Raw genomic sequence first — 16,229 nt, forward strand, 5'->3', positions numbered from 1 at the left:
AACCAATTAGAATTTCTACGACAATCAAATATTTGGGCATTACAATCGATGAAAAGCTCACTTTTATATTGCACGTAGATCAAATGATTGAATGCACTCATATTCTTAATAAACTGAATGAGGTAAAGTTCTTAAGAATCTATATAAAAGAGCTATTGAGGGAAAGATCTTGTATGCGTGTGGCGCATGGTGGACTAGCTCGATCTAAATGCGTAACAAAATTTTGCAAATTCAAAGAATTGCTCTATTGGAGATTACTAAGTGTTTTAGAACTGTTTCGACAGTAACTCTTCAGATTTTCGTTGGATGTCTTCCGATCGATATTTTAGCAGAAAAGAATATGCTATCTTTAAATTAAAAGCTGGTAATAAAACTGTCAATTGCTTCTGTGAGGTCTTCTCAGCTAGAGATTTTGACTTTGAGAAAGGATTAGACTATCATCCAGCATTATTGAAAAAGTTGAATTGGCATAAAGGCCTTTTATTGATTAGTGTACATTTACTTTAGTTCCTGAAATTTGACGTAATAAAGCGACTGATATTTATTAACCAATAAGTTTAAAAAGGTAACAGATACTGTATTACTCTTCCACTGCCTTCAGTCCAGTTTTTCTCAACGATCATTCCATCCTCCTTTCCAAAACTCTAAAAATACAAATGCATTTATTTAAATTTAGATTATTTAATGTGTTTTATAAATTAAACAACAAAATATAATAATGTGGATAATTACTAAAACTTTAATAAAAAAAGTAGTGTTTTATATTTATAAACTAAAACTAAATACTTATGGCGATCTATCATTTGATAATTTTACTATCATTTCATTATCAATTTAGATCAGATTATCGGATACCTCCAGAGACAGTAAATAATTATGATTTTACTTTGGATGAAGTGGAAATTATTCTTAAAAAGTTAAATAAAGCTCCTGGTAAAGGTAGCTTGACAATGGAAATTATTTTAGAAATCTTTGAATGTAATAAGAAGAAGTTCTTTGTAGCTATCCTGAATGAATGTCTTCAGAGGGGAATATTTTCTGAATATTGAAAAGAGGCTGATTTAGTTTTCTTCAACAAAGAAAGGATAAAGAAGATCCTTCCTCTTTTCACCCCATTTGTTTAATGCCTTCCTGGGCCAAGGTGCTCGATAAACTTATGGCGCTGACCGCATTTTCCCCTGAAACCATGAAATTTTCCCTTGTGGAGAATATCTGCTCCAGGCTTTTCATCAATTCTATGCCCGTGCATTTCAAGATTTTGACACTACAGGCAGACGATCTCTTCTGTTGACTTTCTGTGCAGTCTCCTTTTCTACGACATACAAGAAAGCACTCTTCAGATTTTCTTTCTCTGCTCTTCAGAGCTTGTTGTGGGCCCACCAGCGGCCGAGTGGTAACGTCGCTGAACACTGGTAGTTCGGTCCGAGGTTCGAATCCCGCGAACGGGCTGGCTGCATGGGTGTTTTCGTGGTTTTCCCCGAGCCAGTTTCCCTTAGAAAATCCTCCACGAAGGCATCCCTCCCTTAAGGCAGATAGCCCTCGAGTGCTTTGCCATAATCTAATAAAACCAAACCAAACCAAACCAGAGCTTGTTGTACATCAACATCACTAACATTCTCCACAAAATATTGTAGACTATGTGTTTTTAATTTTCCGGCCGCTATCCCGAAATGGCAGATAAATCAAATTTTCAATATCTTTTACTAGTTCTTGAAGTGTCTCTCCTGCATTTTATTGTTGGGTTGTCGGTCTCCATTTTATTGCAATGGATGATAATGTTTGAGAAATATTTTCCCGTACCGCAACTCTAAAGCACTTAATAAGACGCCAGCAAATGATCATTTTTTCTTCTAGAAACGTCTGTTAAAAGTCGATAAATTCTCTTCTTAAAGAGACAACTGAAAGATTTTGGAGTCGGAGTTCCATTAATTTACCCCAATACCATTTTATTTTGCGTTTTGTACGTATTACATGAAGATTTCCTTTCATGTAGCAAAAACATAATGATAGGACGAGATGACATATCTGGGATGTTATTCATAAAATGTTGTGCCGAAACGTCAGTACTGTGAAGATTGACCTCGAATATTTCAACTGCAATCAAATACACACCTCTCTGCTTCAAAAAAAAAAAAAAAAAAAAATTGTTTTGTTTTGTTTCTAAATAAGAAGAACCTGTGTCTGATCATTCTCGAATTAGATAGAGTTTTATTCAAAATATACACCAAACTAAGTCTGCTCTTTTACTTAATGTTAAAATCAACATTAACACATTATTATTATTATTATTATTTTTCGATTTAAGCAATTTCATTATTAGATTTATAGGAAAATATACAGGTATAAAACATTTCTTGACAATAACGTTAACTTTTTGAGGTCGGGGATTTGATGTTTGTAAGATTCTTGAAAAGACTAAGGTTTTCATACCTTAGCTTTCTCTCTTTAGAGAAGGCCTTTGCTGGTTTTACAGGAGCTCCGTTGTAAGCACATGTTTTTTACAAGGTGAGGCTATTAATTTTCAGTACTGCTCTAATAACACCAGAACAGATGATGTGAAAAACGTAACCTTTTAATATGTTTCGAACTAATCCCCATCTACCGTAATACACTTCTATGCTCGGCTGTATAAGTCGTGGAAACAATTTTTATACTTTCGGAAGGCTCCTCAATGTCAACTTCACGTTCTTTGATGTCTTCAACATCCACAAAGCATGTTCCTTTGATCACAGTTTTGGGTTTGGGAAACGAAAAGAAATCTGCGGGGGCCAAGTCAGGAGAGTATGGCGAATGATGCAGTTCCACGACCTCATGCTTGGCCAAAAACCTCTTCACTGGCAACGCAATGTGGGGGCAGACGTTGTCATGCAACGTGACGTCACTATTGAAGAACCTTCTGAAAGAGAACTTTAAAAGTTGTTTCCACAACTTATACAACCGAACACAGAAGTGTATTGCAGCAGATGGGGATTACTTAGAAACATATTAAAAGATTACGTTTTTCACATCATCTGTTCTGGTGTTATTAGAGCAGTCCTGAAAATTAATAGCCACACCTTGTATATTCTACGCTTATGGTGTTTCATGCTGAATGCTTTTGGATTTGCTTTCAACACTGGTGGATTTTGGTTTTCTGTGATATAAATTATGGAAGCACAAGATGAGTATGATTTAGTTTCGGATAGTGATGATCACTGTAATGATCTAGAAATAGGACCTTCGGACATGGATGAAATACTTACGGACTTGCTCACTAAAAAGGAATTCAACGCAGTGGATTTTATTAATGCTACTGGATTTCTAAAAAAGCACTATAGATTTCGGTTTAAAACTTCGTAATATTTATGAATTAGCTACTAAGGAAAATCGATGAGAATGATATCTCTCAAAGACTCTTCGCTGAAACTCAAATTAAGGAAATAGATGCCAAACGCAATAACTTATTATAAGTGCGAAAATTTTAGGGCATGTAATAGTTCTATTTCCGATTCTGTAGTAAATTCTGATAGCAAGAAAAGTTGTGTTTTCAGTAAAATGTCTAATAATAGTGATAAGAGTACTAATAATGTATTGAAATGCACTACTAAACCCAGTACTTCTAATGAATTACTGTTCTCTGATGTTAAAAATGGTAAAGAATTAGAAAAATCTAGTAAACTTAACTGTAATTCTAAAAATCGAGCACAAGATAAAACCTCGTGCTCAGATGGATTTACTTCCCCTAAAAAGATTGCCAAGCCATGTAAAATGCTAAAAAACAATGTTGATATTGCAATATCAAAAAATATTTGCTACCCTCAAGTAGTGAAAACAACACTGAAAAGGCTAATGAAAATGTTGATAATATGGATCAAAATGCTGATGCTGCATATAAGGATAAATTACCACAACCACGTATAATTCCGATTATGGTCATTCCCCAGTTAAAATTCTTAAGAAACTTAAAAATGAACTAAATATTATCATCCTAGCCAGAATTTCTAGTGATTTCTTAAAATTATTACCACTCACTGTGAATCAATTACTGCAAGATTATGAGATACCTAGATACCAATAGTATATACTATTACATACTACGTGCTAAACGTGTTAAACCTGTGAAGGTTGTTATTTCACGTTTACCCTTTGACAGCCCTAAGGGGGAAATTAAAGATGAATTAATTGTAAAAGGCCTTAATGTTATTACCTTAAAGTGAACCAAATATTCAGATTTAAAACTCTTGTTCCACTACCTCTATTTCAAGTGTAATTAGCTAATGTCGAGGGCACTGATAAAAATCTATGACATCAGTAATTCTATGTTTTGATACAACCATACAAATACAAAGTTGGTATTGCTCAATGCCATAATTGCCAACATTTCCATCATTCATCGGAAAAATGCAAACTTGCTCCGAGATGTATTAAATGTTCATTGCCACATAAAACTGCAGACTGTGAAGCAAAATGCATTGAAAAACTGATTTATTGTAACTGTGGTGGTGATCACGCAGCCAACTTTCGTTTTTTCCCCCAAATCCAAGTAATTCGAAGAACCTAAATGTTAAACAGAATGTTAACACTCATTTAGAAAGTGACACTCTTAGTAAAAAAAAAAAACCTACCATATCACTTAGCAATGATAGGAAAATTCGAATTGATGTCAATACCAACGACCACACAAAACCCAAGTAATTCGAAGAACCTAAATGTTAAGAAAAAGAATGTTAACACTCGTTTAGAGCCACGTGGTGGAAATATTCCAGAGTGACACTCTTGGTGAAAAAAAATCCTACCGTATTACTTAGTAATGATAGGAAAATTCGAACTGATTGTCAGTACAAACGACCACACACAATTTCCACTGCTCCCTAGAGCAGCTAAACCCAACGCTAGAAGTCAGAATTAAAAATAATGTCTCCTCTACTTTTAAGGACTTTTTGCAGGTCGTTGATGAAGTAAACAAAATCTTTAAGAGAATTTTCTATTTTTCATGTAATTAAAATAATCACGAATCGATTGGATGAAATTCGTCCTGCACCTACTACCATAGACAAAATTTTTGTCTCCTTTAACATATTAGAAGAGATTTTTACTTCAAATTTATCTAGCATAATTGGAAACTAGGCTTTTTGCACTTTCGACTCCTTTTGAACCATCTTTCGAAATGTATATACTTTAAACCTTGTGCTGGAAATTTGACTACTTTGAGCTATCGGTGTATGATGTTATTTTGTGTTTATTATTTTAAAATTATATACAATGTGCCCTATCTTTTCGTAACTGCCTGGGCTGGTATTTTTCTTATGTTCATCATGTGTTGTCAGCTCGATATTTTCTCCTACTCATTACCTTATGGACATACCCAGGACTTAGAAGAAGACTTTAACCCTTCTTTAAAAAAAAGTCTGACATTTTAGGCAATGATTTTAATTCATCTCACCAAATTAAATGCCTTTATAAAGTGGTACCTAAAATTAACTTTATTATATTTTAAAGTTATGTCATAAAGTTTATTATTGAATTATTATTATTCAAGTTATTTGTTATTGTATAGATACAGTGCAAAGTCTTTAATCCGGACTCATCGGGATTCCAGATTAGGGGTTTTTCTGGATTATAGATTATCAATTTAAATCTGGTAACATGGCATGCAGAAATTATAAAATTAAAAATATGAAATCGTAATTTATGAAATAAAGAGCAATTATGATTTAAAGGGTATCAAAATTTACAAAAAAAAGCTTAATATTTATTTGTTTACTTTATTAAACATTTCTTTCAACGCGCGAATGCATAAAGCATACATTACGTATAGTCGAAATTAGAAAATTTCAACTAGAAAACTATTTGATGTGCATTCGTGATATTTATAATGACGAGGAATTTGATTTAACCCATTAACTGCCAAAACTACAAGGAATGATTCTTTTCTCATGAAAATAATAACAAATATTAAATTAAGCATTTTTAACATAAATTTACATTGAAAATAAAAAAAAAATTGCTCTTACCTGTGGAAAAAGTGAGTGTTGCGTTCGTGCAACGTCAGCGGAATAAAACTACTTATGTTTAGTGAATAGGATTGTACTCGTGCGATGTTTCCTTTGAGTGGAGCACTGGATTACTTTTTAGCTGTATAACGTTTTATAAATCTACAAATCACTTTACTTGTAATATATTTGATATTAAAATATACATTATATTTCTTTTACAAATACAAATTATTTCAATTGAAAGATTCAAGCATGAAAAGCTTGATTACAATCATGATGTAAAGCTACATTACATACTTTGCATCTATAAACAGTCTGGCTATGGTACTCTTTACAACAAAGTCTTTTGTTATCGACGGATTAAAGATAAAATGTCTACTATCTCCATGCAATGGTTTTTGAATCCAGAATTTACTAGGTCTGTTGCTGATCTATTTCTGGCTAATTCTACACTCTCAATAGGAGTTTGCAAAAGTAAAAATGCATTCTCACGTCTGAAGTCTAAAAGAGACTTTATATTTCCAGTAGTAAAAAGTGGTGATACTTAGTAAGTTTAGATACGGTCTCACCTCATATAATTTATCACTATTGTCAATTTGACTTGTCAAATGCAAATTCTGCTTCATATTCCTGTACTGCAAACGTGATATCAATTCTCGCACAGCAGAAACAGAAATGTCCTATCAAAAGACCAATATGTTTTTTGAGGTAAAGAATGATGTCCTGTAAGCAATAATACTCCAATAAATCTTCTCATATAGGCTTCAGATGCAATAACTTCTTATGTGAATTTCAACTTCCCCAGCAGTATCATGTGGTAAAATATCATTATCATAATTTAAAACATTGTCATTACTTTCTTCTTCATCAGTAGATTTTGATATTTCTGGGGGAACAACAACAATATCAACTTCATTCTGGTCATTATTAACATTATCATCATCTGTTTCTTCATCAAAAAATCTTTGAAGGGCTTCTTCTAATGTACAATACCTCATTCTAGGCATTTTTAAAGCAGCCAGAACATGAACCAGAACATCAAAAGGAATGAGTGAAAAAGGAGATTCATTACCCGTTGCCTGCTGATGTCGCATCAGCGCAACACCTGTTTTTCCTTCCTTCCCAAGACAATATAAACATCTGACTGATGTAACGGGCTCAGTGCACCCAATTTAAAATTACACCGCCGAATTCACCCACACGATATGATGTACGGGGAGCCCCTTCTTGTATTGATTTGGCTTTTTCGAAATATTCCTTTTGACTATCACGTGACTGTGGAAAGTTGTCTATCCTCAGATCACAACCCCGTACTCATCGACCTTAACTGTAATTCTTTTAATCAAAATTCTCCGCCACTTGTCTCTACAAATTGGGACAATTTTCGATATAAACTTAACAGTAAGAGTTTTCACTCCCACGAAACTAAATCCAGTGACGATATTGGCAAGGCTGTTGACCAGTTAACTTCTATCCTAACAGATACTTTTAAAGAAGTATCAAAACCCACCCTTCGCCCCAATTTTAATAAACTTCCAGCTGAAATCAAACTCAAAATTTACGAAAAGAGTAAGTACGAAGGCTTTGGAAATGAATTAGAAGTCCTGACTTAAAATTACAACTCCGTGCTCTCCAAAATGAGATCAAGGCTTCATCTGACCAGTTCAATCAATCACGATACTCTAATCACATTCACTCCCTAACGACCACAGATAACAGTCTTTGGCGTGCATCTGCCAGACTTCGAAAACATAAATCTCACGTTCCGTCCTAAGCTAAGGACGCAATGTTGGCTCATACAGACACGGAGAAAGCTGAATTAATTGCTGACAGTCTCCAAACACAATTCACACCACATAATGAAGGGATTTTTGCTAATACCGCAAATTCCTTCCAACTAGATGTTGAAAGATTTCTAAACTCTTCATGTCAGAGAGACACACAACAAACAACCATGCACAAAGTTAGCGAATATATCGCTAAATTAAATCCTAAGAAAGTGCCTGGATTGGACTCTATTTCTAACCGCATGTTAAATACCTACCCACCAGCTATCTATTTTTCTTAGTAATACTCATAAATTATATGTTACTGCATTGCTAAGCTGGAAGAGAGCACTTATTGTGCCTATTCCGAAACCTGGCTAGTGCCATTTAAGTCCTCAAAATTATAGACCTATCAGCCTCCTAACTTCGTTATCAAAGATTTACGAATTTGTGTTACTTAAACGCCTGAATGATTTTCTCCGGACCCAAAAAGGTCCTTATTGACGAGCAATTTGGTTTGAGCAAAACGCTGCACAACGCACCAGCTTCTGAGGACAGTGGAGTTCATTCATGAAGGCTTTCGTAGCAAAATGCTTATTGGCGCCCTTTTTCTTGACATAGCCATAGCATTTGATAGGACTTGGCATAAGAGTATTATTATCAAGCTCATGCGACTTGGTATTCCAGCTCAACTTATTCACATAATTAACTCGTATCTCACTAATCATCAGTACGAGTTAATTCTATCATTTCGGCTCCCTGTATAATCCTAAGTGGCGTAGCTCAAGGTGGACCGACTATATTCAACATCTTTATCAACGACATTCCAAAATCACCCAGTGTTACTCTAGTATTCTATGCAGATGACAGGCCATCCTAACAAAACACAAACATTTGAATGTTCTGGTTTACAATGTTCAGAGTTATCTCCATAGCCTTGAGCACTGGCTCATTACTTGGAAAATCAAAATTAACGTTGCTAAATGTGCTGCCATGATATTCACACGCTCCCGAATCTCGTACTCTACCATTAACATAAAGTTCTTCGATGACTATGTCCCTGGTCAAATTCATATAAGTATCTAGGAGTGATACTTCATTCGAAATTAACCTGGCGTCTTCATATTGATTATACACTCAAAGCGAAGACCGTCAGAACCCAACTTTACTCCCTTCTAGGCCAAAAGAGCCCTCTGTCAATCAGAAACAAAGCTCTTCTCTATACTTCCATCATTCGATCTTTCATCATCATCAATATTTTTGTATGCTTGCACCATCTGGGGTACAGCTGCAAAAACACACATAAAAAAACTTCAAGGCTTCCAAAGTAAGACCCTGCGTTTAGTCCTTAATGCAGCCTATTATGTCTGTACTGATGTGATTCATTCGGATAAACTTAGTTAAAATTTATTTCTCAAAATTGAACAGACTGATAACCGTGCACTTCAACAGTTACCGGCCTACGATCCTGCTATTTGCAGCTCGCAGAAAAGACCTCGCTCCATCATGGGATGCGAATACGGTATCTATCCTCCATCTAAAAGGCGTAGACACGTCCCTCTGTTCTCAGTTCCAGCGCCCAGCCCATGAAGGACGTACTTAGCAATGTAATTGCTGTACCATTCTCCTACTCCAGTATTACTGAAAAGTGGCCACCTCTGCATTCTTATCAATCTGTTCACTATTTAATCACATCATGCCCGCTGCCCTGGATATTTCGTCGCAAAAATTTAATCTTTACTTCGCTATGATTAGTGCCATATGCCAATGAGCCTATTAATCTGTAAAATCTTTCCTTTAGTGTTGTATTTGTGTGTTATAAATTAAAATAAATAAATACAAAATATAAAAAAGTTTAAAATCATAAAACTTCCAAAAAAATCAAAACTTGATTTTTCCCATCCCTAAACTTTCTTGAGCTAATAAGCCCTCTAGTGTGCATCATGATTACCAATTATGCAATTTTCCTATTTCTGCTCACTACTTAGATATTTTTCTGATGTGGAGGTACGTGGTTTTGAACCACAGGCACTCCGTAACTTATAATCGTTGGCATACATCGAGATGAAATACTACATTTAGTAAGGAATTATAAGTGGAATAAAATAAAAACATCTGCCCTGAAGATGAAGATAGTGCTGACGGATCAACTTCTAGTTCATTGTGCGCCGCAACGTTTCTTCCCTGCAGAGCAGCGTGAAATTGATAAACAGATTTCGGAATTTTTAGAGAAACAAAGGATATGCCTTTATCCACTTTTTGTTTGATGGACATCGAAACATGCTTTCGCTTTGTAGATCCTTTGGCAGAATGAGTATCAAGGCTTAAAAATGATTTATAATTGTTGTCAGAAATCCTTTTTAATAATGATACTAGCAATACAACGTATTTTGATGAAAATGAAAAATCAACTACTTTTTAAAATATTAATCTCAGTATGTTACTACAGCAGGTAAGGTAACTAGAAAATACATAAAACTGTTAAGTATCTAACTCCAGGAAACAAATTATATAATATGTGTTTTGATCTTTTATAAGCTATCACTACAATATTTTTTTTTTTCTTTTCAAGTACATGTATTTTCACACAGTTCACATCATTTATCAACTATTATACATGCAAACATTCACAAAACTGACTTTACATATCATCTCTGGACTAGTTACGTCCCATATAGTGAATCTGAATTTAAGTAAAAGAGTGTTTACAACCTTTCAGAATGATTTCTTTTGGTTATATAAAATTTACATATATAGAGAATGCAGAATCAAACTGATATCTATATTTCACGATATTATGATAATTTTAATGAGCAACATTACAATAAATAAGACGAATTATCAAATAAGTTGATATTCAAGAGACAGAGTGAAACAGAACAATGTAATTATCATAAAAAAAATCTTCCTTGTTCCATGCTCACTAAATAGGGATACTTCACTAAAATTCAGATAAAAGTTTTTACTAAAATTCAGATAAACGATATGTAGTAACTTCAATCTTCTAAAAGAATCAAGTTTTTCAATGAATAAGGAATAGGTAGCTGATTTACATGACAGTACCTTATGTTTTGGTTTCTAAATACCAATAGTTCACGAACATAACAAACACATAGGTGTAACAGATTACGTGGTTTAGTTGTCAGCGAAACAATCCATTTGTAAAATGATACATCTTCCTTCCACTGAAAAGGCAATATATCTGCAGAAAACCATTTTGCTATTGAAAAACCAGCACGAATTAAAAGGCAAAATGTCTCGCGATCATTAAATTTTAATGCTAATTCTAAAGGAACATTCTGGCCAGCATTTAAGTTACACCCTCGACGTATTAACACTTGAGCAATTTTTTTCTGCCTAGGTCTGCCCAACGCAACACAAAGTGGACACTCGGATATTTTGGATGCAACACTAACGTCGGCACCGTGTTCTAATAACAAATTGACCATATCAGGTGACGAATACTTGGCAGCTGCCCACAACGGAGTTCGATTAAAAAAGTCTCTTTGATTTATATTAAGGTTAGATGAACATAATAAAATACGAACTCCTACAAAAGACTGTAGGCGACAGGCTTGAAAAAGTGCAGGTTCCATTTTATCATCCGAAGTTCTGATATTGACATTTGCACCATGTTCAACTAAATATTGCAAAATTTTGTATGAATTCAGCTGTAAGGCAAGGCTTACAGATGTCAGTCCCCTCCAAAGGGAATCCAGTGTTTTTCTATTCGTTTGCACAATCCGAGAGAGTGAATCAAAATCCTTATATATGATAGCCATGTGCAATTCAGCAACAGAATATTTTGCAAGACTCATACCTTTTAATTTACCAAACAAATACTTCCAATATAGTGTGCTGAAGTTATTTACATCGCTTTTAAAGAAAACACTTCCGCAGAGCAGCTGGCATATGTAAACGACGCCAAAATTGAAATTTTCCAAGAATTCTGAACAATAAATATTTTATCAAATAATTTATTAACGATTCCCAGGGCCTAAAACACTTGCCTCAACCCACTACTTTCAGATAGACGTACCGATAATCGCAGATTTTGACGACGGGAAAGGTGGACGCAAGGAGTTCAGGGCACGTTTCAGATAACCGGGCCTTGGCGATTTATCGGCCGCCCTTTGGATTTCAAAAATGCGCCGAATTCAGGTAACGAGTTACAATTTCCCAAATCGGAATCCAGAAGAAAAAAACGTGTATGTACAATACATATTCTTTGCCCAGAAGTGCGTTATCAACGGAAGTGTAAAACTCAGATATTAAGTTAGTTTTTACTGGGTTTCTACTGGATTAAACAGTACTTCCCAGTGTCTTGGGAGAAATTCCGAAGGAACACGGCATTGAAACGAAATCAGTTGGGTACTGCAGCAGGAAAACATTATAAACATCATTGTACACAGCTGCTACAAGCTCTTCAAGCACCTTTGTCATTAAGGCAGCACATTCTTTGCTTACTAAATAGTGTTGCCATATTGTATGAAACAAAAGTCATAAATGTGAAATGAAATATTGTCAAATAAAAAACAAAGTAACAAATGAATTTGGTATTTGTTGACCTAATACATAAAATAGCTTCTATTTTCATTATTAAATTATTTATTAAATCTCTGAATTAAATATCTCACAAAATAAGTCGGTGACAATAATGATTTTCATTGAAATAGGGCTCTAGCCATTAAAAAACTTTCTGAATGAGATTACTTTCTGTAAACTTTCTGAATGAGACTTTAATAATAAGATTTATAATCTATTCCTAACAAAATTATATAAAATATTTTTTTAATTTAGCGAAACTTTAGTTTAAAGAAATTAATAATCAAAAAATGACATTTGGCGGCGGGGGCATGGCAGTATTAGGACTAGGTAACTAATTTAGCGATATTTCAAATTGATTTACCACTACTATGGTGAAAAATTATCAATTTTCGAATGCTGTTTGTAATTTTTTTGTGACTGCGACCCATTTTTCAATAATAAATACAATATTATGAAGTAAACAATAAAAAAATTAAAGCAAACGATTTTTTAAATGCCGCTACAATGAAAAAATTAAAAAAAAAAAAGTGGCAAACGATAATTCTGATTTTGACTTTATCCAAAAATATTTCAGTGTACCGAAGACTTTTGTGAGATAAAAATGTTTGCCTTTTTTTTATTATTAATTTCTTAAAAATAAAGTTTCGCTATATTAAAAAAATATATATTTCATGTAATTTTGTTACGAATAGATTATAGATCTTATTATTAAATTATTCAGAAAGTTTACTTTTAATTAATGGATAGAGCTCTATTTCAATGAAAATCATAAGTATACGAAAACTTTAGGGAGCCATCGTATAGTGTACAGCTTTCTTTTCTTTAAAACATCTTTGAATATTCTTTTTTTCAGTATGTCTATAAAACTTACTTGAGCTATGTTTTTCATATGTTAATGAGATCTCTGTGTCTTTTAGGTTAACTATTTTCATAAAGGAATTAAAATCAAATGATACCCTTTTAATGTAATTCACATTTTACCACAAAAAAAAGAATTTTTAAAGTCTCATTTTGATAACAATATTAAAAATGTTGATAGAAACTTTAAAATTATTCCTATTTTTATTGGCAAGTATTAAATATTCTTCACAAAATTCCATTTCTCAGCACACACCATCACAATTAATTTATTCAATTTCCAAATAAAAATAAAATTCAGTATGTCACAGAGTAAATACTAAAAATAGAACCACACGCAAACAATTCTTAACTGTTACTAATTTAATAAAAGAAAATACAAGTATAATGTTCTATGAATAAAATAACAGTTACAGTAAAGAAAAATTTTTAAATATAGATTACATCTTAATTCTATATAATTATTCTTTAGTTTTTCACATGCACTTGACATTAGTTGATGGCAACTGATTCAAATCAGAAATATTGTTACTTATAAAAAAATACACACATAAATGTTATATATAGAAAAATTTATGTACTCTTCTATTATCGGAACTGGATTCAAAAACGTATGTGTGTGTATGCACTTTTATATGTGTGTTTATACACAAACATACATGCCATACGTACATATACACTGGTGTGCAAAAATTAAGGACGAGACGGTTTTTTTCAATATAACTTTGTACAAAAGCTTTCCAAATCAACACATTTAATACCGCAAGATCCCCAATACGTAAGGACATGAGTAATGTAAGCAACACTTACTAAAAGAGAAATCAGAGGGATAAAAAAAAGCTATTGAAAAAGTAGCATGGAACGCAATGCGACTGAAGGCCGAAACATCCCTGTGATGGATGTCCAGCAAGAAACATCCGGTCTTTAATAGGGGATATGATCTCCCCTGACTGCTAGGCAGGTTTCACAGCGTCTGCCCATGCTGAGAATGAGGGTGTCAATGAGTTGTTGAGGCATTGCTGCCCATTCGTCTTGCAGCGCCAATCGAAGCTCCGGAATCGTTACTGGTGGTAAGGTACGAGCTGCCAAGCGTCTGCCTAGAAAATCCCATACATGCTCGATGGGATTGAGATCCGGAGATCGTGCCGGCCAATCCATACGTTCAATATCCTCACTCTCTAAGAGCTGTTCGGCAGCTACTGTGCGATGACATGGTGCATTGTCGTCCATTAAAAGGAACTGCGGACCCATAGCGCCTCTAAAAAGACGCACATATGGAAGAAGAATCTCGTTACAATAACGGGTCCCGTTGACTGAACCTGCGTCGAAGATGTGAAGGTCTGTACGACTACCAAGCATGATGCCTCCCCAAACGAGAACACCGCCACCTCCATACCTGTCCCTTTCAATGATGTTCGAGGGATGATTGCAGTTTCTCCGCTCTCTCCAGATGAGTATGCGATGAGATTCGCTACTCAGAATGAATCTGCTCTCATCTGTAAAGAGTACTCGTCCCCATTCATTGTCTCTCCAATTCCGGTGTTCCCGGCACCATAGAGAACGTCTTCTCCGATGGGCAGGCGTTAGAGGTACACACCGTACAGGGCGTCGTGCAAACAGACCACCACCGTGCAGTCTTCTGGCCAAGGTAAAACACGATATCGTTCGTCCAGTCGCTTGTGTAGTGTGTCTAGCGATTTCTCCCGCTGTCTGCCGCCTGTTTCTTCTGGCCTGTAAGGCAATATACCGGTCGTCTGCGGGTGTGGTTCCTCGTGGACGACCACTACTAAACCCCCGGATAGCTGTTCCTGTAGTTTGAAATTGTCTCCAAAGTCGTGAAACGATGCTGTGAGCAATTCCGAACTCTGCAGCCACACTTGTCACACTGCGGCCTTCCTCCAATTTCCCAATGATTCGACCTCGGGTAAAAGCATCCAGATGTCGTCTAACAGATTGATTATTCGCCATTTCTCGCTGAGGCAGCAACTCGGTGTGGTTTTAACTGCTATACGGCGTGCAATCTCTTTGCCAGAAATATTGATCTTACATCGACAACATGCTTTATACTACTCAGACACTCTCCCATTACGTCTACCTGCATATCTGCGCATGTGCTACCGTACATCACCTTACTTAATCTCCTGATTGGTCTTTCTGTCCGCTCTGCCTCTTCGTTCAGCTGATATGCTAATTTTTCGACTTTCCTTAATTTTTGCACACCAGTGTATACATGCATATGTGAACGCATTCATCCATACACACACTTCTGAATTCGTTCCTGATAACATAAGTGTACCAAATTTTGCCACATTTGTTAAATGAATAGTGTAAGGTAGAATGGTTCTGGTTTATTTGATTACAGCAAAGCCCGCTCAGGCTATCTACCTAAGGGTATAGATGATGTCCTTGTGTAGTACTTTCCATTGAAAACTGGCACATATTCATATTACATGTATATACTCAGCTTTGAAATATGCACTAAGAAACTGAAATTGTCAACAGTAGTTTAATATACTTTATTTTACGAATTAACATTACGAATGGTACATTGTTTTTGGACAAAGCTATATGAAGCATACATAATCAACCTCATTCAAATACTAAATATTTAAGTAGTCTCTGATTATCCAACCCCTAGTTTCAGCATTTTATAAAAGTGGCAGTTTTTTTTTTTTTTTTTTTTTTTTTTTTTATGCATTTTGGGAACAAATGCGACCAAAGGCAGCATATACAAATGGATTTACGTATTTTATAGATAGTTAAACGTCATTTCACTGACAAATACTGTTTTTATCATAATGAATTACAATAGAATTCTAGAGTCTATGTACTTATAAGAAAGAAAGCATTGGATTTTTTTACAAATACAATGTTTTCCCTAAGAACAAAGAATAAAAAAATTGGGTACTTTTCCGTTTTGCCAGCGCAGGCGATAAAGTCGCCAGTAATGGTACAACCAATGCCAAATGGAATATCCTTGCTGGTAACCTTTTACATCTCATTTTCAAAAGAAGTCACAGCCATTTCTTATCAGATTGATTGTTCCTTTCAATACTGGCATACAATTACATAGAATTTTTAC

At 34.7% G+C, this 16,229-nt stretch overlaps 1 protein-coding gene across 1 annotated transcript; it reads right to left on the reverse strand.

Annotated features, from left to right (window-relative positions):
- Positions 1-10,082: 10,082 nt before the first annotated feature.
- On the reverse strand, positions 10,083-12,202 carry LOC118179899 (ankyrin repeat domain-containing protein 61-like). Its single transcript, XM_035349059.2, has one exon. The coding sequence runs from the start codon at positions 11,557-11,559 to the stop codon at positions 10,738-10,740; it is 822 nt and encodes a 273-aa protein (XP_035204950.1). The 5' UTR covers positions 11,560-12,202; the 3' UTR covers positions 10,083-10,737.
- Between the last annotated feature and the right edge of the window lie 4,027 nt (positions 12,203-16,229).

The sequence above is a fragment of the Stegodyphus dumicola genome, chromosome 5 (genome assembly GCF_044657685.1).
Source record: "Stegodyphus dumicola isolate Sdum_Otavi_A_Nest chromosome 5, ASM4465768v1".
NCBI classification, from domain to species: Eukaryota; Metazoa; Arthropoda; class Arachnida; order Araneae; family Eresidae; genus Stegodyphus; species Stegodyphus dumicola.